This window comes from Leucoraja erinacea, chromosome 18 (genome assembly GCF_028641065.1).
Source record: "Leucoraja erinacea ecotype New England chromosome 18, Leri_hhj_1, whole genome shotgun sequence".
NCBI classification, from domain to species: domain Eukaryota; kingdom Metazoa; phylum Chordata; class Chondrichthyes; order Rajiformes; family Rajidae; genus Leucoraja; species Leucoraja erinaceus.
This window is the reverse complement of record NC_073394.1, coordinates 19,520,125-19,538,193: the sequence shown is the minus strand read 5'-3', so window position 1 is coordinate 19,538,193 and position 18,069 is coordinate 19,520,125. Positions and strand designations below refer to the sequence as shown.

General features: G+C 39.7%; 1 protein-coding gene across 1 annotated transcript; it reads left to right on the top strand.

The window, feature by feature from the left end:
• Window positions 1-990: 990 nt before the first annotated feature.
• Window positions 991-17,075, top strand: wee1 (WEE1 G2 checkpoint kinase). The gene is made up of 11 exons (XM_055649468.1): window positions 991-1,842; window positions 4,537-4,751; window positions 6,509-6,566; window positions 9,065-9,237; window positions 9,635-9,756; window positions 9,943-10,089; window positions 12,499-12,597; window positions 13,498-13,583; window positions 14,527-14,697; window positions 14,829-14,974; window positions 16,230-17,075. The coding sequence occupies exons 1-11, from the start codon at window positions 1,369-1,371 to the stop codon at window positions 16,381-16,383; spliced, it is 1,845 nt and encodes a 614-aa protein (XP_055505443.1). The 5' UTR covers window positions 991-1,368; the 3' UTR covers window positions 16,384-17,075.
• The last annotated feature ends 994 nt before the right edge of the window (window positions 17,076-18,069 follow it).

The window sequence follows — 18,069 nt, the reverse complement described above, 5'->3', positions numbered from 1 at the left end:
TAAAGGGAAAAGGGTACACCATTTAGTGCAAGATAAAGTCCGATTAAATATCTTTCAAAGGTATCCAGTGAGGTAGATGGGAGGTCAGGACCGCACTCTAGCTGATTAGAGGACAGTTCAGTTGCCTGATAACATTTGGGATGAAAATGTCCCTGAATTCACAACTGGACAGGGGTAAGGGCACTTCTAAACCCACCAGGCTTGTTAGAAATTGTTTATATATTATTATGTAAAATATGAAATAAAAGTATGTTTAGGGTATTAATAAGAATAACACCAGCAAATCTCCTTTTCCAAAATCCCAAGGGTGCCCAGATTATCATTTTTATTGTCCAAGTTTTTCAAAATTGCAGTATAGGCAAAGGTTTATCGAGTAGCCCAGAAATTGTGTTAAGGTATTTGTTTTGAATTTGCTAATTGGAAAATATGATCTGGTTGAGTCATCATTTAGAAATAAAGAAAATATCTTTGTACATCTGCAGTTTAATTATGACAGTGAACCAACAGGGTAGAAATGGCAAACAAGATCACACTTAAAAAAGTATTTGATTAACTTTGAAACAATATAAAATGGCAAACTTCGTCAAATAGCTGTTGATTAGATTTAACAAATTTGATGTAATTAAGTGCTTTTATTTTGGGGGAAATAGTTCCAACAATAAGACGGAAAAATTGCTGGAGTTCAGTCTGATGTAATAAAGAGCCGTATTGATTGTTCACTGTTTTTGAAATGCTGCGTAGTTCTTCGCGATCGACATGAACAAAAGATGCCCGAACATGTAGTTTAACGATAAGGGGAGGCGGTGCTGGACAAAGGTTGAATGAGGTTAGCACCGTTTGGCGCGAAAATGACGCCTTCGACTACACTGCGCGCGCTGGTGGGGCGCCGCAAGTCATGTGACGGGTGTTTTTGAAAACCAGGAGGATCCTCGCCATTGGCCCGCGGCGGCCACGTGACCAACGGTCGCGGAGAAAGCCCTGGTGTGTGTGGTGCGCGCGCACGCGGGGAAAGGAGGTGTGAGGCGAGCAACGGACCGAGCGCGCGCGGAGAGAAGTGGCGAGCAACGGACCGAGCGCGCGCGGAGAGAAGCGGCGAGCAACGGACCGAGCGCGCGCGGAGAGAAGCGGCGAGCAACGGACCGAGCGCGCGCGGAGAGAAGCGGCGAGCAACCGAAACAGCAGCGGGAGACGGGCACCCGCCACCCAGCGGGCCTGGCGCCGCGGAGGAGAAGCGGCAATCGTCTCCGAGTTGGTGCTCTGAAACTGCGTCTTGTTTGGTTGTGTAATCCGGCGTGGGCCGGCTACTGCCCGTGTTAGGGCCTCCGCCCCTCTGACGCATCGTTCCCATTTTGGGTCGTGTTTGTTGTCATGAGTTGCAGAAAGTGCAAGGCCGGCACCAACCCCAACGCTGCCTCACCCTCTCTGGTGCAGAAGCTGACTTTCGCCGGCAGCGACGAGGAGGAGGAAGGGGATGGCGGCAACAGTACGGAGGACTCGGCCTTCCAGGAGTCGCCGGACGCCGAGCGCAAGTACGGCGAAGGCGCGGACAGACACCGCGCCGAGGACGAGGAACTGGAAATGGTCAACCTGAGTTGGGAGGACGGGTTCGTGAGCAGCCCATCCCCTCTCAAGACCCGTCGCGATTACCGGGACCGCCGAGACATGGAGGAATCATCCAGCTCGCCGCTGCGGGAGAGCGGCGAGCGCGAATTATGCAGCTCCCCGATCCGAGAGGCTGGGGACCAGGAGGAAAGTAGTTCCCCCATCCCGGACTGTCCCGATACCCCGCCCCATAAAACCTTGAAGAACCTCCGGCTCTTCGACACGCCGCACACCCCTAAGGTGAGAGGGTCTGCAATTAGGAGTTAAACCCTCCCATGTTGCCAATATTTAAAGGTCCGTTCTTGTCAATAGTACGGCCAGACAGGTTGTTGATCCAAATTGCGACAATCCGTTTTGAAATTAATGTTTTATCTAGTAAGGAAATGATAATTATCTCGACCCCAGGAGGAGAATTTTAGAACTTCAAGTTATTGCCAATTTATATCTTTCACCAATTCTGATATTTGTGCGCGAATTCTTTAATTTTAACACAGCTTTCTAAATGCGAAGACGTGCAGTGATGATACGATGCTTTCTAGTGTCAAACGAGTACTTTGTCCGGTCTGAAAAAGGGTCTCGACCTGAAACTCATTTGTTATGAAAGCCCTGCAGTGATTTGACTTCCCAAAGTTCAATATCTTCCCCTGCCTGTATTAAACCCCATTAACCATTCTTCAGCCCACTTGTCCAGGTGATCAAGAACCTGCTGCAATTTTTAATCATCCTACCTGTCAAGTCAGGTCTACTTTCCGTAGAGATCATTAGTGAACCTTGGGGGGTGGGGGTGTGACAGTCCTGTGATTTCGCTTTGTCTATTACTGATTAGTTTTAAAACAAGAATTTATTTAATAATCTGAATTTAATTTCCTTCAAGCTGCCATGTGGATTGGACCTATGACTATTAACTAAACATAAATACATGGGATTAAATTATTTTTATTTCATCGCATTATTTTCTTTCAAAGTCTTTTTCTAATTTTGAAGGAAGCATTGTCCTCTGGTAGATTTATGATAGATTTATAATTGGGTTTGTATAAATTAACGACCAAGATTCTTATCTTGGCATGGATAGGATATAAATAGTGTTATTCCCTATTGCTCTTGGATATTACGTAGGTCATATAGGTCCATATTGAATTGAGAATTTGTGGGATTCCAAGTGGCATTTGGACTATACAATTTCTAAGCATCTATCTTGTGTTTAAAGAGGGGCTAATTGGGCAACTAAGCCAGCTTCTCTTTCCCATGTTTGAGATGTGAATTAATAAAACGCTGAGGATTCTAGCTGATCAATGTCAACACAAGTAGGTAAAAAAGGCATTTGGTTTGTTTGTTTTTATTGGTTGGAGGCATTGAGTAATAGTGTCAGGAAGTCATGTTGCAGTTGTATAGGAATTTGGTTAGGCTGCATTTGGGGATAGATGCCGAAACGATGCCAATCCTTCCTGGAGGAATTTGAAGCATAGTTTGAGAATAAGGATTTAAGATGAGAGTGAGGATGACTTTCTACTTGACCTGTGTCATTTGAAGGCTGAATTGTAAACTATATTCAAGGGCAGATTCCGCCAACACAATAATAGCTCTGGTTTTCGCTTGGAGAATCTGATAACTCCAAAAAGACAGCACCCCAAGTCAGGATCGAAGATGGATTACCATGCCTCGAGCTAAAGAAAGTCACTTCATTTCTGGAATTCAGCTCATTGAAAATTGCTTGGGACTGAGGTGGTAGAAAATTGTGTTCCTAATGAAATCAAAACTGCATTTGTGATCAGTGTAAACAACTGCACCTTTCATCATTTAAATTACGAGTACCCTTGAGCACCAAATAGTCCAGTGTATGAGCTGGCTTGAATTTGTCATACTCTTTATGGATACGATATATTTGGGCAAATTTGCTCCTTGTCAGGTAGATTTTGTTATTACTCTTGGTATAGTCTACTTAAGATTATCTTGTTCTAGATTGAAGTCTTCAGCACTATAAATGCAATGGTGTAATTGTCTGTAGGTTTGGCTGTATCCAGTGCCTCATGTTTTTGATATCTTGTGGTTATTGGTTGACTGAAAATTGGCTTTTGTAATGATTGGGAACGAGATATCTCAGAAATTGATTACGTTTTGTTTTGCGATACAACATGGAACACATCCTTTGCCGACCATTGATCACTCATTCACACTAATTCCATGTTATTCCCACTTTTGCATTCACTTGCTCGATACAAAAGGAGCAATTTAAAGAGACCATTTAAACTACAAACCTTGCATGTGGCTCTCTTGTTTTCGAGCTAGTGTGCTGAGCAAGTTGCTCGCTGATAGTGTTTTTGGAGCAACATAATTTAATGGTTAGGAAGGAACTGTAGATGCTGCTTTACCAAAGATTGACACAATGCTGGAGTAACTCGGTGGGACAGGCAGCATCTCTGGGTAGTAGGAATGGGTGATGTTTTGGGTAGAGACCATTCTTCAGACATCTTTTTAATTGTTATGTTTCTGGATGTGGTGGGACTGGAGCATTCCTTTCTGATTGTGGAGTTGCTGCTGAAAACTCTTCTATTGTCTGCTGTTTTAAGCTTCTGTTTGTTCCAAATCTTTTAAATTCTTTTCTCCCTGTTTTTTTTTAATAGGTATATGAGGCAGACACTAATGTGATGGCTGTTACTGTAATTAAATTATAAAAATATATTTATATTTTCAGTAAGTTTTGGTCAATAGCAGAAGACTACAATTATTTGTGTTTGGCTATGGGACTGTGAAGGCATAAAGGTTACCATTTAACATTTCTGAAATCATCAGTGGGGCTCGAGCCCATAACTCCGACAAGGGTTTGCTTAAACACTGAGCTGATATAAAACTTAAATGTTAGAACTTAAAATATTTTGACTGTAATCGATATAATTTATGGATGGCCATTAAAATAATGTGGTTGTTTATTTTCAGAGTTTGTTATCCAAAGCAAGAGTTGCAAGTTGCCCGAGTTCCAGCTCAGTAAGACGTCGAGGAGGAGCACTTTTCAGGAATGTTGAGCAATCTGAGCGAATGCAATATGATTACAAGCATCCACATGTCAACATTAATCCTTTTACACCAGACTCCATGTACATCCATTCTTCATCTGTGCTTTGCCGAAGAAGGAAAAGGACTTATTGGGATGGGTAAATATTGAAACATTTTCTAAATCTGGCAAATTTTAAAATTGCAACAGTTTGCATAGAACTTTTTGGAAGATCTGGAAATGTTTAGCTGCCAGAACCTTCTGATATCCTACTGTCTAACCTTATCTTTTAAAGAACTGTTAACAGCTGTCTTGGACGTATAGCTTGTATATAAAAAAAATAATCAAAACTGGCATAGACTGTTAACAATTAATGTTCAGCTTTTTATGACAGCTCTTCGACATCTTCAGTTACATGTTGCTGAATGGAATTTAAAGAATAGTTAATTAGGTACATGCAAACTACTTGATGTCACTCGTGCAAGAAGTGTCTTGTTTTCATGGTTTCTTTTCCATTTTTTCTTTTTTCCCTTTTTCCTGTAATGTCAGATATACGTTTTCTCCATTTTATGTTAACTGCTCATTTTTTTGCGTTGAAAATTACTTAACTTTCCTTTTCAAAATCTTGCCATTATGATAATTTAGGCACAATATTTAACTCCTACAGTTTTTTTTTAACACATCCATAGTCCTTGCCATTTGTATGCACTCTATATAACGTTTAAGTAAATTCTTCATCATTATGACAGAGAAGGGCATCAAAAAGGCCATCAATACCAGTAGAGGAATCCACCAGTCCCATTCGCCTTCTCTCTTCGATCCAGCAACTTATCTCGCATGCCCCTTGGGGATATTTTTTCATTTGCTTATGCTGAGGGTTAATTTAGTGGACGATTAACATGTCAGCATATTTTTGAGATATAGGAGGAAACCAGAGCACCAGGGTGATACAGAAACTGACAATACAGAAACAAGAAACTGCAGATGCTGTTTTACAAAAAAAGACAGTGCTGGAGTAACTCAGCGGGTCAGGCAGCGAGTCTGGAGGACACTGATAGGTGACGTTTCAGGTCGAGGCCCTTCAGGCTCAATGTGCAGACTCCACACAAATGGCACCGTAGGTCAAGATTGATCATAGGTTCATTGTGCTTTCAGGGAACTGCACTAACTGCTGTATCTATACCATTGTTTTGGAAAATCAATATTATGCACAGGTAGATAAGAGATGATCTTGGCTTCATGTTTGGTACAGACATAGTGGGCCAAAGGGCCTGTTCTGGTCCTGTACTCTTATGTTCTCGGAATATACCTCTTTGCAAATGCGTTCCAGGTTAGAACAAACTGAAATTTGTTCTTCTCTCCATTCACCCCACCCCTACCAAGCCCCCATTTTTAGGAGATTTAAAAACGGGTTTTATGTGTAAGCTGGTAAACTGAGAGGCTTGGCAATGTGTAGATCTAGGAGTAGTTTAATCATGTAATGTGCATTGTTTGGGTCTTAGATCCTCCTGCTTTCAATCCAATTTCCCCACAAATTTGACTGTAAAGTCATAAAGGGTCTTGAAGTTGTGGCTTTATTTGATGTTGACATCAACCATTCAAAATATGCTATCTTTTTATTAAGGCATTTATTAATTATTTTTCAATTATACTACCTTTTTTCATGTTCCATCCATATCCATTAAGTTTAGTTTATTGTCACTTATTATCAACCCTCTACGTGGGCACCATCAACATTTACCAGGGTGTGTGTACTTCTTTGCTGTGACATAACTTATTTTTTCCATTTACTGTACTTGATATCCACTTGATATACCATGTACAAATAATTATACAACTTATAGCTCAGAATGTACATACAACATCTAGATAATGCTTTTTGGCTTTATAATCTAATTGTTTTGGTTTTCCATGCAGAGAACTGATGGATGGAAGTGATGGGGAACTTGATGATGAAAGTATCCGACCAGCAAAGGTAACAATAATAATGCATGTCAAATATATTGCTATACTAGATCAAATGCAGACCCGGAGACCCAACGTGCGGTTGTGGGGGGGTGGGGGGGGGGAGGGGGGGGGGGGGGGGGGGGGGGAGGGGGGGGAGGCGGCAGTCTCAACAACACTAACCTTCCCCCCCCCCCCCCCGCCCCGTACTCACGTTAATTACCCCCCTTGATATTATATTAATATTATTAATTTGCTCCTTTTACCCCATAACCACCCTATCTACTGACGCATAGCCCCCAACTTGCAATCACATCTAGAGAGCGGGGGGGGGGGGGGGGGGGAGAGAGAGTGAGGGCAGAGATAGAGGGGAGGAGAGGGTGAGAGTGAGGGGGTGCTGAGAGGGGGGTTGAGGTGGGGAGCAGGGAGGGTGGAGGGGAGGAGGAGAGTGGGGGGGTGAGGGGGGGGAAAGAGGAGGGGGGAGGGTGGTGGAAGAGGAGAGAGGGGGAGAGGAGAGGGGTGGGGGGGGGGGAAGAAGAGGGGGGGGGAGAGCGAGAGAGAGAACCCAAACCCCCCAAACAACCATTTGCAGGCAGTGTTTTTTTCCTTCAAACTAACCATAACCATATTTTCATTTTCAAAACAAATTAAGGGTACTTACTCACAGCTGTGTAGACATTTGTTCAGTCATTCAGAGCTCAGACCATCATGTTGTAGAGACTGATTGGGGCACACCACTTCCTGGTTTTATAGTCCCTCCCCCATCCCACCAGCAGGAGCAGCAGAGAGAATGGGGAATTTTGTAAAATCATTAATATCTCTTTCATATTTCATCGACGGGAAAAATCCTCAGCACACGTGCGGCGGAGGGGGGCTCTGAGCGAGGTGGCCAAAAATGACGGCCGTAGGTGGCAGCGTTCTCTCGGAAATCGCAGCACAGATCGCTAAAACCGGTCAAGAACAGAGTTTTAGTAATATAGATAGATAGATAGATGAATGAGAAGATTCTTGAAAGAAAATTTTTGTTATGAAATTGTAATTTTACAACAAAGGCAGTGTCACTTTAGCTCTGTCCTTGTCAGCAGACGTTGGTGTATTGAAAATCAACAACAACAGGCGACTCCTAGATTACAGGGGCAGGCTCACATTCCTAGAAAACAGTCCATATCCTGGTCCTCTTCCCCCCCCATCCCCCCCCAATGCAAAGCTGTTTACATGCATCAAGAAATGTACATTGAAAATATATATAAGTTTTGGTTTGTTTTACTTTTATTCTTCATGAATTCTGTAACAGAAAATTCTATTCCCTGACTTGGGTTTTGGGGGAATGATTTGTGTTTTCTGTCAAGGAGAATTTCCAAATAACCATTGTGGGATATTCCTGACCCTGATGTTGTGTAACAGTTGATTATGGGTGTTGGGACAGTAGGAAAAGAAGAAACATTAAGAAAAGTACTAGAAACATTAGGTCAGCAATATTTGTGGAAAGAGAAAAAGAGTTAACATTTCATGCTGAAGTCTTTGTCAGATGTTGGGTGAGAAAACAACTTGAAGTGAGGGTGGGGGAGGACCAAAGAGAAAAATGGAAGTGTGATTTTGACATTGTGTGGCTTATAGGCTTAACATTTTGAGTTGATAAAAGATTATGAACATGCGAAAATTAACAAATTCTTACATGGTTATGTTTAAGTTAAATAAAATAAAGTTCTGGCAATGCTCGGAAGGTCAAGTAGAATTTGTGAAGTGTGAAACAGACTTAGCTTTTCAGGTCACTGACCAGAAATAATAACTCTGGATTCTTTACTTTCTGTACATGTTGCCTGACCTAGGTATTGTAATGTTTTTCAAATTTACATGACTTGATTTTTTATTTTTTGCTTGATTAAAGACTGTCTTATTTTTAATATGTTGCATTTAAATTTTGGACGGCAATAAATTTTATTTAGTTTGATTAACTAGTTATAGGCCAGAATGTGTGACCAAAAATATGAAAAATTGTGGAATACATCTAATTATGAAAGCATTTCAGGTATTTTGTTTTGTGCTGCATGTATGATTCATAGTTTTTTTTCGAAGTTTATCAAGTGAAATATTTATGTTACGCTGACAATGTTTGTTTGGGGTCAGAGGTCAAATATGACTGATCACGTGTGACCTCTCGAAAGCATATTTTCATAACTCAGTTTTATCTTTCAAACACTTCTGCATTTTAAAAAGCTAGAACGTTCATATCTTTAGCAGACGTGTTATAATTCTGTCGGTAGGAAAATAGCAATGAATAAGATTAATCTCTTGCAAGAATGTTTTAATGTATTGCTTTATGTGATGCCTTTTGGTAACGTGTGTGATATTTTGGTTTACTTTCCAAAGAATGGCCCTATAAATTATTTTTCATTGATCATTCATCTAATTATCTAATAAACCATAAAACCAGTTGAATTCAACCTAATTATTGTAAATTTACTTGCTTCCTATCCGATATCAATACAATATTTTATTACTTTTTTAATTCTATCCTTTTTGAAATAGAGAATTCCAATTACTGAAAGTAATATGAAATCACGATACACAACAGAGTTTCATGAATTGGAGAAGATTGGATCTGGGGAATTTGGTTCCGTTTTTAAGTGTGTGAAAAGACTCGATGGTTGCATTTATGCCATTAAACGCTCAAAAAAACCGTTAGCCGGTTCGGTTGATGAGTAAGTAGCTTTTGAATATGTTTGGTTAAAATATGTGGCACGTGTGTCAGTATGTTTACCTATTTCAAAATTGGGTTATGATGCCATGATAATAGGATAGAATCGTGAGAAGAGAAAACAAATACATGTTTTCCCTTTATTGTGTGATTGTACTGTATTATTATTTTTATTATTTCATTTTCCACATGTTTTTCAAGTGTTTTTTGTCCTGTTTGCTATTGTGAAGAAAACTAATGGCCTTACAAATATATGGCATGAAATTTTAACTTAAACTTATTTAAATTGGAATTTGAGCTGATGAAGGGTATATGGCTGAAGACAAATATTTCTGTTGATGTTTACTGTAGCAATGGTATGATGAAGACTTTGTTTATTTGATTGTTATGTATCCTTATAGACAGAATGCTCTCAGGGAAGTCTATGCACATGCAGTCCTAGGTCAACACACACATGTAGTTCGCTATTATTCAGCATGGGCAGAAGATGACCATATGCTCATTCAAAATGAATACTGCAATGGTAAGTTTTTTTTAAAGTTAGAATTCCTTATTATTTAGACAATTTATACTGTCCGTGATATGCTCAGAAGAAAATATATTTCTTGAACAAAATGTACTTCCTGTAAGCAGTCTTATCGTACAGTTAGTTTATTCAATTGGGACAACCCAAACAGTAATGTTTCGTGTATTCTGTTTGTTTTGAAAGGTGGAAGCCTATCAGATGCAATAGCAGAAAATTACAGGAACAGGCAATATTTTAATGAGGCAGAGCTGAGGGACCTGCTACTGCAGGTTGCGCGAGGTCTAAAATATATTCATAGCATGTCCCTGGTGCACATGGATATAAAGCCAAGTAAGTGTCTAGATCCTTCAATTCTTTTAATGTTTGGATATCTTTTTCATGTTTGTACCCACAATTAACTGTACGTGTAAAAAAAAAATAGTTCCTCTGGCAGCTCATTCCATACACCCAACACCCTCTGTGAAGAAGTTGCCCCTCAGGTTCATATGAAATCTTTCCCTTCTCACCTTGCATGTATGCCCTCTGGTTCTTGACTCTCCTACTCGGGGTAAAAGACTATGCATCTATGCTATCTTTTCCGCTCATGATCTTGTACATCTCTATAAGATTGTCGCTCATTCTCCAGTGCCCCAGACCTGAGGTATTCTTATGGTACCTCTTCCATGTCTAATGATTGCTCGTATATAGTACAGTGTGGAAACAGGCCCTTCGGCCCAACGTGCCCACACTGGGCAACATGTCCCAGCTACACTAGTCCCTCATGCGTGTGTTTGGTCCCTATTCCTCCAAATCTGTCCTATCCATGTACCTTTTAACTGCTTTTCAAACATTGGGATAGTCTCAGCCTCAACTATCTCCTTTGGCAACTTGTTCCATATACCCACCACCCTTTGTATGAAAAAGTTACCACTCAGATTATTATTAAATCTTTTCCTCTTCACCTTAAACCTATGTCCTTGATTTGCCTAATCTGGGCAAGAGACTTGATCTATTCCTCTCATGATTTTATACACCTCTATACAATCACCCCTCATCCTCCTGAGCTCCAGGGAAAAGAGTCCCAGCCTACTCAACCTCTCCCTATAGCTCAGACCCTATAGTCCTAGCAATATCCTCATAACTCTTCTCTGCACCCTTTCTAGCTTACGAACATATTTCCTCTAACATGGTCCTAAGAACTGAACACAATATTCAAAATGCGGCCTCACCAACGTCTTTGTCTAGACCAAGTGGGTCCCTGTCACATGGGAGGCCTGGTCCCCAATGCAACCGGTTCCCCAACGCAATATTCCACTCACCCATAGCTTACAACTGCGCAAAGGCTGCTCATTTTGCCTTATTCACCCTCCCTCATTTTTAAACTTAAAATAAAATGCAGTTGCACTTGCTAGCTAGCAGAACTCAGTGTATTGTGACTTTAAAAAAAAAATGCATTTGCACTTGCTGGGGCTCGCAGGACTCTGTGTACTTGGAGAGCAACAATGTTGCGTGCAGGGCTACAATCCCATTGTGATGTCACAGCTGTAAACTCAGGGAATAAGCAGTGGTACACAAAAATGCTGGAGAAACTCAGCAGGTGCAGCAGCATCTATGGAGGGAAGGAAATAGGCAACGTTTTGGGCCAAAACCCTTCTTCAGACTGATGGGGGAGGGGAAGTGCAGGGAGAAGAAAGGAAAAAGTGAATAAACAGTTTTTTCCAACATTTTTGAAATTTTTAAACATTTTGATTAATAACTCAAGAAATAATGCAAGAAATTTTGAGACGAGGCGATTTTGGACTCCACGGGATAAATCTCTATTGGAATATGTAAACATTTTATTGTTAGTGCATTGTTGTTTTGCGAAGATGTGATTACACAGACACACACTCATCCAAGATCAAAGTTTTATAGTTATATACTAGACCAAGTGGGATCCGTTGGGCCCCCTCTCCCCAACGTGCGGGGGAGGGGGCGGCCTGCGGCGTCACCCACACATTAACCAACCTCTCACACGCACTAACCACCCCCATTGATATTATATTAATATTATTCATTCACTCCTTTTACCCCATCGCCACCCTATCCACTCACGCATAGTCCCCAACTCGCATGTGCAGCTAGAGAGGGAGGGGGTAGAGGGACACGGGGGCTCGGAATGGGACTCGGGAGGCAGGGGAGCTTGCTGCCTTTTGGAGTTGGGGTTTCCGGTTGTCCTCTGCCTTTTGGATCTGGGGTTTCTGATTTGCGGTGTCTTTTGAGCGGGCGGTCCCTGCACAACGTGACTCGCAGCGTATGAACACAACGTGCAGCCATTGTGACGTCATCAACCAAAGCCAGCGGTTTCATTTTCTTATTTGAGATTTTTGAGCATTTTGATTAATCTCGAGAAGTAATGCATGAAGTTTTCAGATATTGCAATTTCTGAATCCACAGGATAAAACTCTACAGGAATATGTAAAAATGTTACCGTGAGAGTGTCGTTTTTTTCGAACAGATGTGATTATACACACACACACACACACACACGCACGCACGCACGCGCGAACAGAGTTTTAATAGTTACTTGAAGGATATGGATTCTGCATCCTTCTGTATAAAGTAATTTGACGAACATGTGGAATAACTATAATTTTCTTCTCGGTACCCATCAAATATTTCCAGACTGCTAATTATAATGCCCCAGATGAAAATGTCCAACATTCATTTCAATGTTAAAATTCATTGCCTGTTCCTAATTCGTATTGGTCCCTTTTTTAGGTAACATATTTATATCCAAAAAATTTGTGACTAATTCTGCAGCAGAGGAGATGGATGATGATGACTGCATATTATCAACAAACATTGTATACAAAATAGGTAAGATATATTTAGCATTGAACAAATAAGCACCTTGAGTAGATTGGTTAAAAGGTTGGGGGGGGGGGGGGGTTGCTAAGTAGATTCAATGATAAGTTTCAAGAAGATACTTGAACTGGAAAACAAATTATGGATTCTGAAATAATGGAAAAGTGGGACTTAATGGGCACCTTTTCGAAAAAATACCCAAATGATGGGTGAACAGCCAAGAGGATCTCCAAAAGAATGCCTGCTTCTGATGAATATCAACTAGCTTCGGCCTCCAAGTGGTTTAGTTCATGAGTCGCATCCGTCTACATGGGTTCTAGAAAGGCCCATGTGATCTTCATGGGAGACTGTTCTGGGCAAGTTGGCAAATTACATCCAAAACGGGCTTGCGAAATGGGACATGTTGACCTTGACACAAGGAAACGGAGGGGCAGCTGATGGAGGCAATAGGCAGCATCATTGTTGTGGTGGTAGTATTATTGGTGGTGGCCACGGGAGCCCCTACAGTACAGAGTGAGTGAATCCTGTGCCAGCTGCACTGAATGGTGGTGGAAGGAGCCAATGGCCTGTCCTGTGCCAGGCCAACCCTTGCATCATCAATCCAGTGCCACAAAGGCACTGGGCCTTAAAGTAAGAAAATAAGAAATTGTGTATCTACACTCGGTCAAGATTGGAACTTTTAAGAACTCAACACTTGAAAATTGGAATTAGGTGCTGGGATATGGTGACTGTACCAGAAGAGAATCGACTTAATCATTTTACTCTTACTAGTGAGAGATTTCACTTGTATGACATGATTTAACAAGATTTTCACTGCATCTCGATACACATGACAATTAAACTTAAAGAATAGCATCCTTTAATAGTGGAAGATTTGATATATATGTGGTACATATCTTTTTTTTAAATTAGGTGACCTGGGACATGTTACTCGTGTATCCAATCCTCATGTCGAAGAGGGAGATAGTCGATACCTGGCCAATGAAGTATTGCAAGAGGTAACATTTCATTGTTTTGCAATAGATGTATAGAATTTGTTTCAATGAGCAAACCTTAAACAGAGTTACTAAAATAATGCTGGAGTAAGGCAGCATCTCTGGATAGAAGGAATGGATGATGTTTCAGGTCAAGCCCCTTCATCAGACTCGTGTCTATTGAGATATTCTAACTTAAATAAGTTCTTGCCAACTTAAGAAATAACTTTGAAATGCGGAGCAATTTTGATGCAAGTCAATGGGATGTTCATGGAAGAGATGTAATGCATCAGGATTGATGCTTGACCCAAATGAGAATGTTTTGTCATGTAAATGCCCAGTGTGATGAAATGCCCACAATGTGGTGAAATCCCAATAGGCTTGGGTCAAACAGCAGGATTGAATAATATGTTATTAATTGGAAATAAAAATAAGTGTTTTAGTTTGAACCCACTTCTGTAAATAAATTAACTTGATGGAAATATTTACTGAATTTTTACATATTAGATAGTCATAGTGTTGAGCTTGCATGATGGGGAAATTCACTGCTCCCGGTGGAACAAACAAGGCATGTTTTAGGGTTATTTAGTTGTAATGTTTAATGTTTTTTCAAATTTGAACACCAAATAAAAACATAGTGACACAATTTACACTTTCAGAAAGACCATTTAAAATGTGTTACTATGTAGATATTCGGATAACTCATCCTTTACAATGAGCCAGGCTTCCCTACCATATCCATATCTCAATTCAATTTGAATCAGTTTGACATGTTGCTGTCTCTTCTGAGAAAGATGATAAACCAGATGTGAGTTGCACTAGCACCACTGAATTATTTTCATTTTAAGTTTTTATTTTTCTTTGGTTCTTAGCTGTAAAGATCTGCAATTTTTTTTAAATTCTCCCAACATCAAAGTTGTGGTTTCCAAAAGGACATTTTTTCAAGTGATTTGTATTTGTATTTCAGGATTATAAACACTTGCTCAAAGCAGATATTTTCGCTCTCGCTCTCACTGTTATATCTGCTGCTGGTGCAGAGCCATTGCCAAGAAATGGTGAAAAATGGCATGAGATTCGACGAGGAAAACTTCCAACAATTCCGCAAACACACTCTCAGGAGTTTTTGGATTTGTTGAAAGTAAGTATATGACGAGTGGATTTATTTGTACATTTGCTTTCTCTGTAAAAAAAAAAAAAAAAAAATGTCACCAATGTTAGACTTATTTTTTGTTGCATTCTGAATAATGGATGTTTCAAATACATTTTCAGCTGATGCTTCATCCAGATCCAGAAAAACGGCCCACTGCAGGAGCTTTAATCAGGCATTCTGTGCTGCTCCCAACTGCAAGGAAAAGTGCAGATCAACTTCGGTTAGAACTGAATGCAGAAAAATTCAAAAATGCACTTTTGCAAAAGTAAGTACATGAGCCAACTGTATTTAAGATTACATGCACGTCATGCCCTTGAGTTCCTTCATGGTTAATGAATGAATGTTAATTGCAGACACGACAGTTTAAACAATATAATTTTAAGACACTCAATAAAGCATTTTGGCAGATTCGACGCTCAATATTTCAGCTATTTACTGTAAAGGTGGTATCTGTTCTTCTGAACTATGCCTTATTTTATTAAGTTTTAGAAGCTTAATTTCAGCTCTCAAATGATTCAAGGAAGTTTGAATAACTGAGCTATTCAGATAAGAAATATATGCAACTTAACCGGCTAGCGCAGTGAATTGGCTTATCTCAGATGTTATGACGGCAAAAGCAGTTATCCTGAACAACCCAGCAGTTGTGCTATTGTCATCTACTTTGGCAATTTTTCTACTTACAACTGGACAACATTTCTAAGTTGGGGTTAATGCTTTGTCTGCCATATTTCAGATTTTCTTTCACTTGCCTTCATTTAAACGTCTTTATCCTTTTAAAACTTCTCAATATTGTGCCCACAATTGTGCCCAATTGCAGCCGTCAGATTTTAGCAACTGAAAACACAATCAATCACTGATTTCCTTGATTTCAGTGTTTACCGTGGGGCAAAGGATTTGAAGGCTAAGTAGGATATTTTAACTATCTCAATCAGACTTTTAAATTATTAAATATTCCATTATTGTTTTATTGCTGGTTCAACATTGCTTGTTTCGGGAGTAGGGTTTATTTTCTAACCTGCTGGAGATGCTTTTGAATTAGACCATACTATTGCACTCCAGGATACATGGAGGTTAGCCCTCCACATTTTGACCACGTAATAGGACTGAACCAGTGAAATCTGGCCAAAAACTACTGAATTGAAGATGCTTTTAAGTTGTCTTTTGTATGTTCCATTCAATTACTGTTTATATTTCTTACTGGTGTCTGTGGTCTCCTTGCATCATTCCTACCCACTCAAAAATTGTCCTTGGACTTTCCAAGTCCAGCACTCAAATTTGGAATTACATTTTTTCGGAATGTTACGAGATTTTTTTCCAGGGTATAATGCGTGGATATAAATGTAACTAATAAGGGCAGAGTATTTTTCCGTCAAAAAGAGATTGCAAAATTATGCGACTGTCTTCCTGCTCATCAGAATATATTGTCCTTCCTGTTTTGTCCAAAGAAAGAATTCCTGTATAAGAAAAAATATCTGTCTTTCATAAACAGCTTTTTTTTTTTTTTTTTTTAATTATTTCAGAGAATTGAAGAAGGCACAGATGGCAAAAGCAGCAGCGGAAGAGCGAGTATTGTTCACAGACCGAATGACAACTAGGTCTACAGTGCAAAGTAACAGAAATACTAGGATCATTGGGAAAAAAATCAATCGTTCTGTCAGCCTTACTATATACTGAAATTGTGCAGGTGGTTGAACCAATTTTTTTAATTTTTTTTAAAAAGGTTGGAGGTGTTTTGCAAGTTCTTGGCCATTTAGTAACCCCACAACTCCATTGAGGATACTCTTACCTGCAAAAGATGTAGCATTTCTGTTGCTTATGGAGTCTTAATTTTTTTACTTTTCAATTTTAGTGTGCCTTTTGAATAAAGAGGACAAAGGTTGATCAAAGAAGATATTGGGACATTTTACTAAGTGGCTAATACACCATCAATTCTATTTGGGTTAGATTTAAACCCCATATTTTGTACATCAAGAGGATGTACCTGAACCATGTTATACATTGTACTGGGAGCACTTTGTAGGCATTGGAGATCCATGGCATGAATCTATGGATGTCTTGGGAAAACTGCTGCTATATTAGTCAGTGTTGTACACTTGCTGTAAAAATTGATTAGCATTTTAAACAATCATCGCTGTATTAGAAATGGGCTTTTTGGAAAATATTTTTAATTATGTGATTTAAGACATAACAGTTGTTCACTGTTTACTAATGTGTTCAAAAGCAGTTTTTGTTTTATTAAGCTAGTGCATTGTAGGGAAACATTGCACCTTGTGTTTATTGAAGTGTTTCTATTTACTGTACTTTAATGTAAATTGTGGACTGTCCCTAACTGTCCTGTCCAATAAACTGTACATTTTTGAATGTAATTTTGTGGTATGTGTTAGTGTGAATGCATAAAATTACTTGCACGGGTGGATGTGACATCTAAATATCCAGAACATAGGTGTTTTGGGAAATGTCTAATCATTTTAGTAATGGAGACACTGATGCAAAATCCATCAATTTTGTTGTTGTCAATGATTCAAAATTCTAACTTTGGTTTTTCATGTTAATATGTTATTTCCCTTATTTGGCAATGGTGAGATGTTGCCTGAGGAGAAAAATCGCGCTGAATTTTTCGAAACCTACATTAGAATCCATCATTAATAGAAAGAAGGTTCTGGCAATTCACTACACATTCAGTACTCATTTAAAATCATGAGGCAATCGCATAAATGCTATCTTTTACCCAGTGTATGGGATCAAGAACCAGAGGACAATGGTTTAAGGTGAGAGGGGAAAGATTTATTAGGAATCTGAGGGCCAACTTTTTCACACAGTGTGGTGGGTATATGGAACAAACTGCTGGAGGCAGGATTTAAAAGACACTGGACAAATACATGGGACATGAGTAGATGGAGCATTTCAGTCAGCATGGGTGAGTTGGGTTGACTGATCCGTTTCCATGCATGTGACTGATTTGATTTGGAGAGTGAAGTACAAGTATGGAATTTGGGGCTTGGAGTTGTATGTGTTTGATAGGTCAGGCAGCATCTGGAACCCTGAGTGTTAACAACACTTTTTGTTCTATCTAATTGACCTCAATCGGTTGTGGACTGTTTTGGATTATGACTTGTTTGCCATTGTGTATTAGATAGAATGACAACAAATTTGCAATTGATGCTCCATGACTCTCCTTGTCTTGAGACTCAATCTTTAAAGTTATAAAAGGCCATGCATGATGAATAGAATTGAGCCAAAGGGCGTGTTTCAGTGCTGGGCGACTTTATGGCTTCATGAATTGTGTGGGTTTTTTTCTTGGATTCATCATTTGGGGAAGATCATGTCCATTTTATTATTTTCTTTTCTTGGGCTGATTTC